Below are 17,925 nucleotides of genomic sequence, written 5' to 3' on the forward strand. Positions count from 1 at the left end.
TTGGTGAAAACCTGAACAGGGAAGAAATCAGGGCATCCGTCTTCCCACTTCCTGGCAACAAAGGGACATGTGATATCAGTCAGTTAGCTCTGGGAAGGGAGCACTGCCTAGCAAGGGGAAAACGAGCCCATATTAAGCTCCGGATCAATCAGAATCAGCAGATTGACCAGGAAAGTTAAGTTAGCCCGCTGACTTGGGATAGTCTAGTGCGGTTTATTTTTCTTTCTTATCCATGAGAAGTTTGAAGTTAAGTGAAGTAAATTAATTTTGATTCTAACTGTTATTCTGTGTGTTCACTTGCAGTCTGTAAAAGAGCTTAACAATTCAGATCTGGCTGTGTCTCTCTAAAGTGTTATCAGTCCGTCCATTGAAAGATTGAAGAACTGAATGTGTAAAAGACATGATATGCAGTTCAGATCACGTGGGTAGTTTTGTTACACCCTGGGTTATGTTATATTGGGAAGTAAGGGCACACTCTGAAACCCGAGGCGCAGGAACCGCTTACAGGAGTGACCAACCCAGCTGTACCCAAGAGAATATCTACGGCAGACCTGAAATTTGCAACATGTTTTAAGGAAACTGTTACCATAGCACCTCAGTAGTATAATGGGTTGCCATATGGTCCTTTCATCTCCAAGACCTGTGTTTGTATCTGACTCATCCAAGGAGTTCAATCCTGTTCCTTCCCCTGTTATCTGTACGTAAAGTGAGTTAGTGCTGCCTTCTTCAGTTCCCAATGGGCATCGGTTCCAGCACGAACATAAGAACATGGAGCAGGAGATTCGGCCCCTCGAGCCTGCTCCGCCATTCAATAGATCATGGCTGATCTTCTACCTCAACTCCACTTTCCTGCACTATCCCTGTATCCCTTGATTCCCTTAATATCCAAAAATCTATCGATCTCTGTCTTGAATATACTCAACGACTGAGCCTCCACAGCCCTCTGGGGTAGAGAATTCCAAAGATTCACCACCCTCTGAGTAAGGAAATTTCTCCTCATCACAGTCCTAAATGGCTGATCCCTATTCTGAGACTGTGACCCCTGGTTCTAGACTCCCCAGCCAGGGGAAACATCCTCCCAGCATCTACCCTGTCAAGCCCTGTAAGAATTTTGTATGTTTCAATGAGATCACCTCTCATTCTTCTAAACTCTAGAGAATATAGGCCTAGTCTACTCAATCTCTCCTCAGAGGACAGTCCCCCCATCCCAGGAACCAGCCTGGTGAACCTTCGCTGCACTCCCTCTGTGGCAAGTATATCCTTCCTCAGGTAAGGAGACCAAAACTGTACACAATACTCCAGGTGTGGTCTCACCAGGGCCCTATATAATTGCAGTAAGACGTCTTTACTCTTATACTCAAATCCTCTTATAATAAAGGCCAACATACCATTTGCTTTCCTAATTGCTTGCTGTACCTGCATGTTAACTTTCAGTGATTCGTGTACAAGGGCACCCAGGTCCCTCTGAACACCAACATTTCCCAATCTCTCGCCATTTAAAAAAATACTCTGCTTTTCTATTTTCCCTACCAAAGTGGATAACTTCACATTTCTCCACATTATATTCCATTTGCCATGTTCTTGCCCACTCACTTAGCCTGTCTATATCCCCTTGAAGCCTCTTTGCATCCTCCTCACAACCTACATTCCCACCCAGCTATGTATCATCATCAAACTTGGATATATTACATTTGGTCCCCTCATCCAAATCATCGATATAGATTGTGAATAGCTGAGGCCCAAGCACTGATTCTTGCAGTACCCCACTAGTTACAGCTTGCCAACACGAAAATGACCTGTTTATTCCTATTCTCTGTTTTCTGTCCGTTAACCAATCCTCAATCCATCCATGCTAGTATATTACCCCCAATCCCATGAGCCCTAATTTTGTTTAATAACCTCTTGTATGGCACCTTATCGAATGCCTTCTGAAAATCCAAATACACCACATCCACTGGTTCCCCCTTATCTATTCTGCTAGTTACAACCTCAAAAAACTCTAACAGATTCGTCATAAACACGATTTCCCTTTCATAAATCCATGTTGACTCTGCCCAATCCTATTATTATTTTCTAAGTGCCCCATTACCACGTCCTTAATAATAGATTCTAGCATTTCCTACCACTAATGTCAGGCTAACTGGTCTGTAGTTCCCTGTTTTCTCTCTCCCCTCCTTTCTTAAATAGTGGGGTTACATTTGCTACCTTCCAATCCACAGGAACCATTCTAGAATCTATGGAATTTTGGAAAATGACAACCAATGCATTCACTATCTCTATAGTCACCTCTTTCAAAACCCTAGGATGTAGGCCATCAGGTCCATGGGATTTAACGGCTTTCAGTCCCATTCATTTCTCCAGTACTATTTTTAACTAATACGAATTTCTTTCAGCTCCTCATTCTCCGTAGACCCTTGGTTCTCCACTATTTCTGGAAGTCTTCCGTGAACATGTCCCACAGTTTACCCAAAATTGGCATTCTAACTCAGAGAATAAGACAAAACTCTGTTATGAATTTGGATATGCCTCTGGTATCTAATCGGGTTTAGTCGCTTCATTAACTCGTCTGGTTGCCTGCCTTTTTACAGAAGTTAATTTCTACAGTCCTTTTCTGTTAGCATGGTAGCGGGATCCAGGAGTTAAACAATGAAACTCCCTTGTGATTTGGACCAGATCGCCATCTTAAACATATACTCCTTTAATCTCTCTGAAGGCAGGCCAAGTTAACGCTAGGCAAGGTGTTGTTTGGATTGGTTTGCTTCGTAAGCTGCTTTTATTCCATGGTAAACACAACACAATACAATGCTGAGTGTGAGGCAGCCAATTCAACTTCTGTTTGTGTACCGCTACAATACGCGTCCGGAAGCCCACTTGGGGTGAATTATTACTTAATGTAGAGCTGTCTACTACCGTCATTGTGGAAGTTAATTCTTCCTCCCAGCCTTTCTACTGCCCTTAACTTTTAAGTAGCTTCTCTGCTGCCTTGACTGACTGACTTCTAGTGTCTGTTTATTTGTAAAAGTTCCCTCTTCAAAGACTCATGGAGATCAAAGAAATTTGTCAAAATCAAAGTGCTAGTGCTAGATGTCTCCTCTATGACCAGAGATGGCTAATTAACACGCCAATGGTTTGATCTGTGCAAAGCACATGCCCATCCTGCATTTGTCACCTCTGGATGGCTACTTCCTTTTTGGCACTCTTCTGCCCAAAACACATGTTAAAATCGCTTTTGTCCAAACGTTTTTCATGGAAAAAATAGCCACAGTAACACTCGTATTGATGCATTAGGGGTGAGCGACAAGACACTTTTTGGGGCATAACCAAGGGAGCTTTACTCTCCATACGACATCTAACCAGAGATTTTTGATGCTAACAGCAGTGCTCTAAGTGGAAGAGTGTTCCATTTTCCCGCACTCAATTTTCTGAGGAGCACCGAAAACTACAAATATTGAAACAGTAACGGAGAAAAATGTTGTTTCTCGCCTGTATGTTTGCTCTATATGCTAAGTATCACGTAAGCATACTCCTAGTTTTGTTAACTTAGGTCATTGATTAGAACAACAGATATCTACTTTCCTAGAAATTGCCATTTCCAGAATTGTGCTGTGTATAAAAACATTTTTAAAATTTCCTCCACATTTCCTTAGGAGTAGTACTCTAATGGCCCAGTTAAGCTATAGTTTTTCGTATTCATACGATGATAACTTGGGAATGAATTTGTTGAACTGGAGCTGTGAATGGATACATACTGGAGTATTCGCAATGGGAACTAGATGTAATATCTCCAGATTTGCAGACGACACAAAGCTGGGTGGGCGTGTGTGCTGTGAGGAGGATGCCGAGAAACTACAGGATGATTTGGACAGGTTGGGTGATTGGGCAGAAGCATGGCAGACACAATATAACGTGGATAAATGTGAGGTTATCCACTTTGGTGGCAAAAACAGGAAGGCAGATTATTATCTGAATGGCAATAGATTGGGAGAAGGGAAAGTGCAACGAGACCTGGGTGTCCTTGTGCACCAGTCGCTGAAGGCAAGCATGCAAGTGCAGCAGGCGGTTAAGAAGGCAAATGGCATGTTGGCCTTTGTAGCGAGAGGGTTTGAGTACAGGAACAAGGATGTCTTGCTGCAGTTGTACAGGGCCTTGGTGAGACCACACCTTGAGTATTGTGTGCAGTTTTGGTCGCGTTATCTGAGGAAGGGTGTTCTTGCCATGGAAGGAGTTCAACGAAGATTCACCAGGCTGATACCTGGGATGGTAGGAATGACGTATGAGGAGAGATTGGGTCGATTGAGCTTGTACTCGCTGGAGTTTAGAAGAATGAGAGGGGATCTCATTGAAACTTATAAAATTCTGACAGGACTGGACAGACTAGATGCAGGAAGGATGTTCCCGATGGTCGGGGAGTCCAGAACCAGGGGTCACAGTCTAAGGATAAGGGGTAGGCCATTTAGGACAGAGATGAGGAGGAATTTCTTCACCCAGAGAGTGGTGAACCTGTGGAATTCTCTACCACAGAAGGCAGTAGAGGCCAATACATTAAATATATTCAAGAAGGAGTTGGATACATTTCTTAAGGCTAAAGGGATCAAGGGATATGGAGAGAAGGCAGGGACCGGGTACTGAATTTGGATGATCAGCCATGATCGCATTGAATGGGGGAGCAGGCTCGAGGGGCCGAATGGCCTACTCCTGCTCCTATCGCCTATGTTTCTATGTTACCCTGTCATTGCTGACCTATGCTAGCTTCCCCCTCCCCCACTCCCCATCATTGCTGACCTATACTAGCTTCCCGCCCCCCCCCCCCCCACTCCCCGCCACCTACATATTAAATCATCTTCAAATCCCTTCATGGTATATATGCTAAACCTTTATAAAACACTGGTTTGACCCTAGCTCGAGTATTGTGTCCAATTCTGGGCACCACACTTTAGGAAAGATGTGAAGGCTTTGGAGAGGGTACAGAAGAGATTTACTAGGATGGTTACAAGGATGAGGGATTACAGTTACGTGGATAGACTGGAGAAGCCGGGGCTTTCTCCTTAGAGCAGAGAAGGCTAAGAAGAGATTTGCTTGAGGTGTTTAAAATCATGACGGGTTTAGATAGAGTAAATAAAGAGAAACTGTTTCCAATGGATGAAGGGTCGATGATCAGAGGGCACAGATTTCAGGTAATTGGCAAAAGAACCAGAGGCAGCATGAGGAAGAACATTTTTATGCATCGAGTAGTTAGGATTTGGAATGTGCTGTCTGATAAGGTGGTGGAAATAGATTCAATAATAGCTTTCAATACTTGAAGGAGAAAAAATTGGAGGGATATGGGGAAATAGCGGGGGGCGGGGTGGGACTAACTAGATCACTCTTCGAAAGATCCGGCGCAGACCTGATGGGCCAAATGGCCTCCTCCTGTGCTGTACTATTCTATGATGCTGAGGATGTCGTGGATAGCATGTTTAGGGAGTTGGTCACACCGCAGGTAAAGGCTGCACAGGCAGGAAGGGAATGGGTGACTGCCAGGCAGAGTAGTAGGCGCAGGCAGGTAGTGCAGGGGTCCCCTGTGGCCATCCCCCCCTCTCAAACAAATATTGTTGGGGGGGATGGCTTATCGGGGGACGACAGCAGCAGCCAACTTCCTGGCACCATGGGTGGTTCTTCTGCACAGGACAGGAGGAAAAAGAGTGGGAGAGCTATAGTAATACGGGATTCTATTGTAAGGGGAATAGATAGGCGTTTCGGCCGCAAACGAGACTCCAGGATGGTATGTTGCCTCCCTGGTGCAAGGGTCAAGGATGTCTCGGAGTGGCTGCAGAGCATCCTGGAGGGGAAGGGTGAGCAGCCAGTTGTCGTGGTGCATATAGGTACCAACGATCTAGGTAAAAACGAGGTCCTAAAAGCTGAATATAGGTAGTTAGGAGGTAAATTTAAAAAATAGGACCTCAAAGGTAGTAATCTCAGGATTGCTACCAGTGCCACGTGCTAGTCAGAGTAGAAATAGAAGGCTATTTCAGATGAATACGTGGCTAGAGGAATGGTGCAAGGGGGAGGGATTCAAATTCCTGGGACATTGGAACCGGTTCTGGGGGAGGTGGGACCGGTACAAACTGGACGGTTTGCACCTGGGCAGGACTGGGACCGATGTCCTAGGGGGAGTGTTTGCTAGTGCTCTGGGGGAGGGTTTAAACTAAAATGGCAGGGGGTTGGGAACCTGTGCAGGGAGACGGAGGAAAGGGAAACCAGGATAGAAGCAAAAGACAGGAAGGAGAAAAGCAAAAGTGGTGGGCAGAGAAGTCAAGGGTTTAAATCAAACATGGCCACAGTAAAGAATAGTTCAAAAAGTCTAAGAGTGTTAAAAAAACAAGCCTGAAGGCTTTGTGTCTTAATGCGAGGAGCATTCGTAATAAGGTGGATGAATTAGCTGCGCAAATAGATGTAAATGGATATGATATGATTGGGATTACAGAAACATGGCTCCAGGGTGGCCAAGGCTGGGAATGCAACATCCAGGGGTATTCAATATTCAGGAAAGACAGGCAAAAAGGAAAAGGAGGTGGGGTAGCATTGCTGGTTAAAGAGGAGACTAACACAATAGTAAGGAAGGATATTCGCTCTGATGATGTGGAATCTGTATGGGTAGAGCTGAGAAATACCAAGGGGCAGAAAACATTTTTGGGGGTCTGTATACAGAGGACATATAAATTGGCCAGAAAAAGCAGCAAACCTGAGGATTGGGAGCAGTTTAGGATTCAGCAAAGGAGGACAAAGGGATTAATTAAGAGAGGAGAAAATAGAGTATGAGAATACGCTTGCAGGGAACATAAAAACTGACTTTCTCTTCACATCTGTAGAAGATTTTACAAAGATTGGTGAAGTCAAGCGTAGGTCCCTTGCAGTCAGAATCAGGGGAATTTATAATGGGGTACAAAGAAATGGCAGACCAATTAAATACATACTTTGGTTCTGTCTTCACAAAGGAGGACACAAATAACCTCCCAGAGATGTCTGGGAACATAGGGTCTAATGAGAGGGAGGAACTGAATGAAATCAGTATTTGTAGGGAAATGGTGTTAGGGAAATTGACGGGATTGAAGGCCGATAAATCCCCAGGGCCTGATAATCTACATCCTAGGGTACTTAAGGAAGTGGCCCTAGAAATAGTAGATGCATTGCTGGTCATCTTCCAAAATTCGATAGACTCTGGAACAGTTCCCATGGATTGGAGGATAGCTAATGTAACCCCACTATTCAAAAAAGGTGGTAGAGAGAAAACGGGGAATTATAGACCGGTATGCCTGACATCGGTAGTGGGGAAAATGCTAGAGTCCATTACAAAAGATGTAATAGCAGAGCACTTGGAAAACAGTGACAGGATCGGACAAAGTCAACATGGATTTACAAAAGGTAAATCGTGCTTGACTAATCTACTGGAATTTTTTGAGGATGTAACTGGTAGAATAGATAAGGGAGAACCAGTGGATGTGTTTTTGGATTTTCAGAAGGCTTTCGATAAGGTCCCCCATAAGAGATTAGCGTGTAAAGTTAAAGCACATGGGATTGGGGGCAAGGTACTGACTTGGATAGAGAACTGGCTGGCAGACAGGAAGCAAAGAGTTGGAATAAACGGGTCTTTTTCCGAGTGGCAGGCAGTGACTAGTGGGGTACTGCAGGGATTGGTGCTAGGACCCCAGCTATTCACTATATATATTAATGATCTAGACGAGGGAACTAGATGTAATATCTCCAAGTTTGCAGCTGGGTGGGCGTGTGTGTTATGAGGAGGATGCCGAGAAACTCCAGTATGATTTGGACAGGTTGGGTGATTGGGCAGATGTATGGCAGATGCAGTATAATGTGGATAAATGCGAGGTTATCCACTTTTGTGGCAAAAACAGGAAGGCAGATGATTATCTGAACGGCAATAGATTGGGAGAAGGGGAAATGCAACGAGACCTGGGTGTCCTTGTGCACCAGTTGCTGAAGGTAAGCATGCAGGTGCAGCAGGCGGTTAAGAAGGCAAATGGTATGTTGGCCTTCGTAGCGAGAGGATTCGAGTACAGGAACAAGGATGTCTTGCTGCAGTTGTACAGGGCCTTGGTGAGACCACACCTTGAGTATTGTGTGCAGTTTTGATCGCCTTATCTGAGGAAGGATGTTCTTGCCATGGAGAGAGTGCAGAGAAGATTCACCAGACTGATACCTGGGATGGCAGGAATGACGTATGAGGAGAGATAGGGTCGATTAGGCTTATACTCGCTGGAGTTTAGAAGAATGAGAGGGGATCTCATTGAAACGTATAAAATTCTAACAGGACTAGATGCAGGAAGGATGTTCCTGATGGCGGGGGAGTCCAGAACCAGGGGTTGCAGTCTAAAGATAAGGGGTAAGCCATTTAGGACAGAGATGAGGAGGAATTTCTTCACCCAGAGAGTGGTGAACCTGTGGAATTCTCTACTACAGAAGGCAGTTGAGGCCAATTCATTAAATATATTCAAGAAGGAGTTAGATATATTTCTTAAGGCTAAAGGGATATGGGGAGAAGGCAGGGACAGGGTACTGAATTTGGATGATCAGCCATGATCTCATTGAATGGCGGAGCAGGCTCGAGGGGCCGAATGGCCTACTCCTGCTCCTATCTTCTATGTTTCTATACCATTTAATATTTCACTTGTTCATTTCCTGTGATATTGTTTCTTCTTCTTAGGCAGTCCCTTGGAACCGAGGATGACTTGCTTCCACATTAAAAATGAGCTCGCATGTGGCTGATTAGTCCAATGCGGGACCTACAGACTCTGTCACAGTTGGGGCAGACGGTGGTTGAAGGGGCGGGTGGGTGGGGTGCTTGGGTTGACGTGCGCTCCTTGCTCTGCCTGCGCTTGGCTTGGCTTCCGCTTGCTCCCGGCGAAGAGACTCTAGGAGTTCGGCGCCTTCCCGGATGCTTCTCCTCCACTTTGTGCGGTTTTGGGCCAGGGATTCCCAGGTGTCGGTGGGGATGTTACACTTTTTCAAGGAGGCTTTGAGGGTGTCCTTGAAGCGTTTCCTCTGCCCACCTGGGGCTCTCTTGCCGTGCCGGAGCTCCGAGTAGAGCGCTTGTTTTGGGAGTCTCGTATCGGGCATGCGGACAATGTGACCCGTCCATCGGAGCTGATTGAGTGTGGTCAGAACCTCGATGCTGGGAATGTTGGCCTGAGCAAGAACACTGACGTTGGTGCGCCTATCCTGCCAATGGATTTGCAGGATCTTGCGGAGGCAGCGTTGGTGGTACCTCTCCAGTGCTTTGAGGTGCCTGCTGTACATGGTCCATGTCTCTGAGGCATACAGCAGGGCAGGTATCACAGCTGCCGTTAAAAGAATTCACACACAGGCATCTTCCACCCTTTAAAATGAAGTTCGGGACCTGGAACGTCAGGACCCTCATGGACAACCCCAACAGTGACAGACCGGAACACCGTACTGCTATTGTTGCCCGGGAGCTCAGACGCTTCGACATTGACATCGCCGCCCTAAGTGAGACCCAGCGGGCAGGGGAAGGCCAGCTCAAGGAGCAAGGCGGTGGTTACACCTTCTTCTGGAAAGGCAAACCCGAAGAAGAACGCCGCCTCCATGGGGTAGGCTTCGCCATAAAAAATGAACTGGTCGGGTGTCTCCGAGACTCCCCTAGTGGTATAAATGAGCGCCTCATGACTCTTCGACTCGCCCTAGCCCGAAACCAGTGCGCTACGGTCATCAGTGCGTACGCCCCAACACTGGAAGCCACAGACGAGACCAAAGAGGAATTCTACTCCAGCCTCGAGCAATCCCTGTCCCGAGTCCCAACGGGCGACAAGCTGATCCACCTTGGCGACTTCACTGCCAGAGTTGGAAAGGACACAGACCTCTGGACAGGTGTGATCGGCAGAGAGTGGGTAGGGAAAGCCAACTCCAACTCCTGTCGAAATGCTTAGAACATGGCCTCGTCATTACCAACACCTTGTTCCATCAGAGAGACAAGTACAAGGCTTCTTGGCAGCACCCTCGTTCCAAGCACTGGCATCTGCTGGACTACGTCATCGTCCGAGTGAGGGACCGCAAGGACGTCCGCATCTCCCGCGTCATGACAGGAGCTGATGACTGCTGGACAGACCACCGCCTAATCCACTCTGTCATCTCCATCAATGTAGCCCCAAAACAGCGGCGGCAACAGAAACAATGCCGCAGGAAAATTAACGCTGGAGCACTCAAAGACCTCGCTAAGAAAGCCCTATTCAGCCTGTGCCTCAAACAACCTGACTACCCCCAGTGATGCAGAGACAGAGTGCCCAGAGTCTGGTCTGCACTCAAGGCCTCCATAATCAGCACCTGTGAAGGGACGCTCGGTCACTCAACCAGGAAACACCAAGACTGGTTCGACGAGAATGACCAGGAGATCCAGGAGCTAATAAGGCGCAAGGCATTTCTGATCTGGAAACAGCAACAGAACTCGAGAGCAAGAAAGCAGCTCTACAGAAGCCTGAAGGCCGAGCTCCAACAAAAAACTCGCGACCTAAAGAACAGATAGTGGGTGGAGAAAGCGCAGGAGATCCAGCAGCTAGCCGACAACCATGACGTGCGTGGATTCTTTAGCGCAGTCAAGACCATCTACGGTCCAAGCACCCAAGGCCCTTCCCCACTGCGGGCCAAGAACGGAGAGGTACTCGTCAAGGACAAGGAAGCAGTCAATGCCCGCTGGAAGGAGCACTTCGAAGATCTCCTTAACCACGACTCTGTCTTCGACACGAGTGTCCTCCACTCCATCCCACAGCATGCTACCCGCCACCATCTCCGCACAACCCCAGCCCGGCATGAGGTTGAAAAGGCCATACGACAACTGAAGAACAACAAGGCCTCAGGAGCAGATGGAATCCCCGCCGAGGCACTAAAGCATGGCGGAGAAGCACTACTGGCGCGAATTCATGAACTCATTTCTCTTATCTGGAAGGAGGAGAGCATGCCAGGGGATCTCAGAGACGCCGTAATTGTGACCATCTTCAAGAAAGGTGACAAGTCCGATTGCGGTAATTACAGAGGAGTTTCCCTGCTATCTGCCACAGGGAAAGTCATTGCAAGAATCCTCTTCAATCGCCTTCTCCCAGTGGCTGAAGAGCTCCTCCCAGAGTCGCAATGCGGATTCCGTCCACTAAGGGGCACAATGGACATGATCTTCACCGCACGTCAATTACAAGAGTAATGCAGGGAACAGCACCAACCACTGTACATGGCCTTCTTTGATCTCACAAAGGCCTTCGACACTGTCAACCGTGAGGGATTATGGAGTGCCCTCCTCAAATTCGGCTGCCCTCAAAAGTTTGTCACTATCCTCCGCCTGCTTCACGACGACATGCAAGCCGTGATCCTAACCAACGGTTCCACCACAGACCCAATTCACGTACGAACCGGGGTCAAGCAAGGCTGTGTCATCGCACCAACGCTCTTCTCAATCTTCCTTGATATTGTTTACAGCCAGACGTTAAAAGACATTTCTAGGAGAACTTTTGTGTTATGCTAGTTTGTTTGTACATCCGTTTTCTGATAAACAAATGGATGCATTTTTTAAATGACTATAGATACATTAAAATTATATATATATATATAGAAACAATCCTGTGTTCTAAAGATCATTTATTTAAAATCCTTTTATAATAGTTTTCAAATTGACATTTTACTTTTTTTAAGGTTGCTCATGGGCGATGAACGTGTAAAGAATGGGCTTAACTTTATGTATGAGGCACCTCCAGGAGTTAAGAGTGGTAAGATTTTAAAAAGTATTTAAATACTTCAAGAATTTCATGATATGTATAATGTGCCAATACCGTCTGCATGCATTGAATTTCCATCATCATTCTTTCAGTTTTAAGATCTTGTATTGATGTGTACAGCAAGCTAACCTAATTTTCCTTTTTTTTAATTGACTGGCAATGAAGAAAACAAAGAGGTAAGAAAACCACGATTATTTTGAGAAATGTACTCCACCATTTAAGTTAAATATTTTAAAATTTTAAGACATTTATTGTTCTTTAGCAGAGTAGCCTGAGCTAAAGTCTATGTATGTGTGGTTGCAGGCAGAAGAAGGAGAGACTGAATACAAGTTTGAATGGCAGAAGGTTGCTCCACGAGAAAAGTAAGTACAGTGTTTCATGGCAAATGAGCAGAGTGCTGTAGCTAACACACCTCCAGTTTGATTTGGACAGGTTGGGTGACTGGGCAGATGCATGGCAAATGCAGTATAATGTGGATAAATGCGAGGTTATCCACTTCGGTGGCAAAAACAGGAAAACAGATTATTATCTGAACGGCAATAGATTGGGAAAAGGGGAAATGCAACGAGACCTGGGTGTCCTTGTGCACCAGTTGCTGAAGGTAAGCATGCAGGTGCAGCAGGCGGTTAAGAAGGCAAATGGTATGTTGACCTTCATAGCGAGAGGATTCGAGTACATGAGCAAGGATGTCTTGCTGCAGTTGTACAGGGCCTTGGTGAGACCGCATCTTGAGTATTGTGTGCAGTTTTGGTCACCTTATCTGAGGAAGGATGTTTTTGCCATGGAGAGAGTGCAGCGAAGATTCACCAGACTGATACCTGGGATGGCAGGAATGACGTATGAGAAGAGATTGGGTCAATTAGGCTTATATTTGTTGGCATTCAGAAGAATGAGCGGGGACCTCATTGAAACGTATAAAATTCTAACCGGACTAGACAGACTAGATGCAGGAAGGATGTTCCCGATGGTGGCGGATTCCAGAACCAGGGGTCACAGTCTAAGGATAAGAGGTAAGCCATTTAGGACAGAGTTGAGGAGGAATTTCTTCACCCAGAGAGTGGTGAGCCTGTGGAATTCTCTACCACAGAAGGCAGTTGAGGCCAACTCATTAAATATATTCAAGAAGGAGTTAGATATATTTCTTAAGGCTAAAGGGATCAAGGGGTATGGGGAGAAAGCAGGGACAGGGTACTGAATTTGGATGATCAGCCATGATCTCATTAAAAGGCTCGAGGGGCCGAATGGCCTACTCCTGCTCCTATCTTCTATGTTAAGGGTTTAGGCAAAAATCGTGCATTTATTTGTTGTGAAGGCAGATGTTGAAAAATTAACCTATATAGTTCTAATTGCTTACTAATGTTTAACTTGAATTATGGATTCTAAGAGGTTGCCCACAATTGATGTTACACTAACCAGTATATAGTTATCTGGTTTATCCTTCTCGAATAAGGGTATTACATTGACCAGTCTGCAGTCTAATGGTACAAATTACATATTTAAGGAGGATTCAAAAATTGTGGCCAGGGCCTCTGCTATCTTCTCTCTGACATCGTTCAATAGCCTAGGGTGCATGCTGTCAGGGCCTGGTGACTTGAGTTTTACTAATTTTTTTCAAAACCAACTTCTTTCCTACAATTATCTCTAATAATTGTTCCTCATTCTCCTCTCGTACACCTGTGTTGTCACTTCGACCATCAATTGTGAAAACCAATTCACTCCTTCCTAATTTTCATCTCCTTAATTGAGCATTGTGTGACACAGGAAACAATTGGTGATTTCCAGCTTGAGGTCTTCAACTCCTTCTACAAGACCTCAAAATGTACTTTTATCTATGTCATTGGTTCCAATATGAACCACAATTTCTTGCTGCTCTCCCTCTCTCTCTCTCCTTCTTGACATTTTCCCACCTGTTTTGTGATGTCTTTCACCCTGACACCAGGGAGGCAACTTACCATTTGGGACATCTTGTCATGACTGTAAAAAAAAAAAAAACGCTGTTATACACCATACTATAAAATCCTCCAACACTCTGCTATTTTTGTTGTCTGCCTGCCTCTCGCCTCTCCACACCTTGGGTAGTCTCTTGTTCCACAATGCCAAAATGTTGCTCAGGACTACCCTCCTCTGAGTCACTGTCACTATCCATCTCCTACTTGTCCAACATTAGTAGAATCATACAGCACACAAGGAAGCCATTCGGCCCATCTTGCCTGTGCCAGCTCTTTGAAAGAGCTATCCAATTGGTCCCACTCCCCAGCTCTTTCCCCGTAGCCGTGCAAATTTTTCCTATCTATTGGACAGTTTCTGTAACTTGGGTTCCCTGCACTTATGAGTCCTGTTTCCCTCTGCAGATAGTCACCACTCCTCTCTTTCTACATTATCCCTGTGTTCTGAACTTTCTAATATTGCCTCTTGGGTGACCACATTCTGGAAAGTACAATCCAGAAATCCTTTACCCTCTATCTAGCCTCTGATCATTTATCTCTGTTATTTGTGGGGTCTTGCTGTGTACAAATTGTAGCTGTGTTTCTTTATATTAGTGACCACAACCAATGAAGTACTTTTGAAGTTTAAAGCACTTTGGGACATCCTGTGGCTGTGAAAGGCATTATATAAATAAAAGTTTGTTCTTTCTTAAATGCTGCAGAGTGTGATCAATTGCTGCTCGAGCAGAGAGATCCTCTGTTCCAGAGGCTCAATTTTTTGACACTTGGCACAAATATGCTGGCTGCCTTTGGATGATCCATAATGTTCCACTTCGTGCGCTCCACACCTATCACAAGGGTTCCCTCCACTGCCATACCTTTGTGTTAATTTAAATATAAGTAATGTTAATCTGACCTCCCACTAACACCAAACTCTCGAGAATCAAATTCCTTCTACTGTACTCACTTCACACAAACATTAATTTTAAGGAAAAACAAATCCTGTCCAATTGTATCTCATGGTTGAAATCCCACTGCGGTTAAAAACCTGGCCTTTCACAGCTTGCGATTTGAGGATTGAACCTGGAATCTTTTTGCTTTGTATGGCGCAGGACCACACCAGGCGATGCAGTTAGCCATTAGTGGGAGCTACAATAAATGTTTTTGTAAATTAATTTTGACTAGCTCTTTTATAGCAGTAATTTTCTTGGGTAGCCCTTAATTTGAACCACTCCTGGATTTCTACTGACTAAGAGTTATCTGTAGTTATCAAGACAGCATATTAAAAGCCATTTTCTTTTTGTTTTCAACATCAGCCTAAAATGGGATTTGATCAGCAATAGAAATGTGCAAATTGGCCACCACTCTTTTTTAAAGGAGAAATTACATATGATATACGGCCCAGAAACAGGCCATTCGGCCCAACCAGTTCATGCTGGCATTTATGCTCCACTCCAGCCTCCTCCCGTCTTTCCTCATCTAACTCTATCAGTGTAACCCTCTATTCCCTTCTCCCTCATGCTTACCTAGCCTCCCCTTAAATGCATCTATACTATTTGCCTCAACTACTCCCTGTGGTAGTGAGTTCCACATTCTCACCACCCTCCTGGGTAAAGAAGTTTCTTCTGAATTCCCTATTTGATTTGTTGGTAACTATCTTATATTGCTTCAGGTGTACACATCAAATAGCAACCCTTCCTGATTAAACATACCGACAACTTGTGTATCATTTGTTTTATTCTGATATTGTATTCTGGCACCTTCTTCCATATGTTTTTATTTTTCTGCTACAAAAGTGTTTCGGGAATTATTTTTAAAATTATGTAAACAATCACCATAATTGAGACAGAAACTGTAGATAAATGTTAAATGGTGCCCTTTTTTAATTGATTCCAGATATGCCAAGGATGACATGAACATTAGGGATCAGCCTTTTGGAATACAGGTGTGTATGAATTGCTCTTACAGTAAAACAATTTGAATACAATTTCACTACAGATACTGCATAACCGGTGGAGTTGAATTGGAGTCATTTTATATGATGGTAAAAATCTTTCATTTCTGGAGTTTTGCAGTTACCAATTTATGAAAAGTGATAATTGAAAAGAAATTCCATTGTCAGTTTCCGATTGCTGTGTTTTCCCCAATTTTGCACCTTTATTGTTCAGTTGTCTCTTTCACTTTCTTCATGGTTTTTGGTTATTTGTATTTCTCTTTACTTCCTGCTTTGAATTATTTTGCCCTGTTTCCTCTTTCTCCTTTTGATTTTATTCTTCACTAATTTTTTTATGTTTTTCTTTTTTTTTTAAAAAAAATGTTTTTTCAATGTATATCTTTATATCATGTAACATTTAGTATTGTGAGTTTTGATTGTTTAAATCAATTCAACACTTGCGCCAAGTGCTTTCCCTTCATCATGTGTTGCTCATTTCACTGTGTGTGTGCGTGCGTGCGGTCGGTCGACCATCAGGAGCCCGGTTGTCACCGCAGTCCAAATCAAGGAGCGAAACCCGCCTCATATGTTCCTCTGGCTGTGTGTGTAATCAGTGCACAATAGCCAACTGGCAAGCTGACATTAATTGGCCATCCTGCTCAGACAGGCTATAAAAGCAGCTGCTATGCAGACTGTAACAATATGCACTGGTTCATTAGATGCATGTTTCTGAGGTTGGGTGCCATAGAGGCGGCTTTGGATGTTATATCTGGCCAGGGAGTGCTTGATGATGACTATTGGGAATAAATTTCCCATTTCCAAGCAAAGATATGCCTCGCTTTCAGCATAGAAATTCTAAATACAGTAAATTAATTTTAAAACCCATGTAAAGAGGAAATGAATGGTGTTGAAAGGAAAGTTGTCGATCAAAACTGACAGTTGCACCTTTTTTTCAGACTACAAAATTGCCAAGCCAGTTTTCAATTCTGTAATATAGATTGTCTGTTTTACATAATGTTGATGTACTAGTTTGCTATGCCATGAAGTGCAAGGCATTTTTTGTTTAACGGTCAATTGGGTGTTGCATTCATGGGCCAAATGACCATCGCATTAGTTCCCAAATACTAATTCTCCTTCCACCACCTCCCCCCAAAAATGTTATTAAACAGTTTTTCCACTGTCTCTAATATGAGATTGCTTTACTGGACAGTTGTTTTAGGGGAATGCGCTTGAAGCTGGGAAACTTTTTTGCCTCCAGGTGTAAAGGAGAATACTTTTGCCAACTACCTTCAGCCCTTTGAGTAATAATGATGCACTCCTCCTTTCTAGGTGCGGAATGTTAGGTGTATCAAGTGTCATAAATGGGGTCATGTGAATACAGACCGCGAATGTCCACTATTTGGCCTTTCTGGAATCAATGCAAGCTCGGTTTCCACAGATGGTGCAGGTATGTATGACACATTAAATCTAATCTTGGCAGAGGTCTGAACTATATATCTTTTTTTCATTCACTGGATGTGGGAGTCACTGGCAAGGCCAATATTTATTGCACATCCCTAATTGCTCTTGAGAAGGTGGTGGTGAGCCGCCTTCTTGAACTGCTGCAGTCAATGTGGTGAAAGTACTCCCGCAATACTGTTAGGGAGCGAGTTGCAGGATTTTGACCCAGCAACGATGAAGGAACAACTATATATTTCCAAGTCAGGATAGTGTGTGACTTGGAGGGGAACTTGGAGGTGATGGTGTTACCATGCGCCTGCTGCTCGTGCCCATCTACATGGTAGAGGTCGCGGGTTTGGGAGGTGCTGTCAAAGAAGCCTTGGCGAGTTGATGCAGTGCATCTTGTAGCTGGTACACCCTATAGCCACGGTGCACCGGTGGTGGAGGGAGTGAATGTTTAAGGTGATGGATGGGGTGCCAATCAAGTGGGCTGCTTTGTCCTGGATGGTGTCGAGCTTCTTGCATGTTGTTGGAGCTGCACTCATCCAGGTAAGTAAGTGGATAGTATTCCATCACACTCCTGACTTGTGCCTTGTAGATGGTGGAAAGGCTTTGGGTACTCGAGAGGCAAATCACTCGCCACAGAATACTCAGCCTCTGACCTGCTCTTGTAGCCAAAGCATTTATGTGGCAAGTCCAGTTAAGTTTCTGGTCAATGGTGACCACCCCCCCCCACCTCATTCCTCCCGCCCCCCCACCACCCCCAGGATTTGATGGTAGGGGATTCGACAATGGTAATGCCATTGCATGTCATGGGGAGGTGGATAGACTCTCTCTTGTTGGAGCTAGTCATTGC

The 17,925-nt window shown here is 44.8% G+C and overlaps 1 protein-coding gene across 1 annotated transcript in view; it reads left to right on the forward strand.

Annotated features, from left to right (window-relative positions):
- The window catches only part of cirsr (corepressor of RBPJ and splicing regulator), a 101,040-nt gene that overhangs the window by 21,303 nt on the left and 61,812 nt on the right, over positions 1–17,925 (forward strand). Inside the window, exons 3-6 of the mRNA XM_085986159.1 lie at positions 11,689–11,777; positions 12,079–12,133; positions 15,593–15,641; positions 16,959–17,076. Coding sequence (XP_085842285.1) covers positions 11,689–11,777; positions 12,079–12,133; positions 15,593–15,641; positions 16,959–17,076 — 311 coding nt within the window. The remainder of the gene's footprint in view (positions 1–11,688; positions 11,778–12,078; positions 12,134–15,592; positions 15,642–16,958; positions 17,077–17,925) is intronic.

Source organism: Somniosus microcephalus, chromosome 4 (assembly GCF_052327205.1).
Source record: "Somniosus microcephalus isolate GS21.2 chromosome 4, FLI_Smic_1.0, whole genome shotgun sequence".
Classification (NCBI taxonomy): Eukaryota; Metazoa; Chordata; class Chondrichthyes; order Squaliformes; family Somniosidae; genus Somniosus; species Somniosus microcephalus.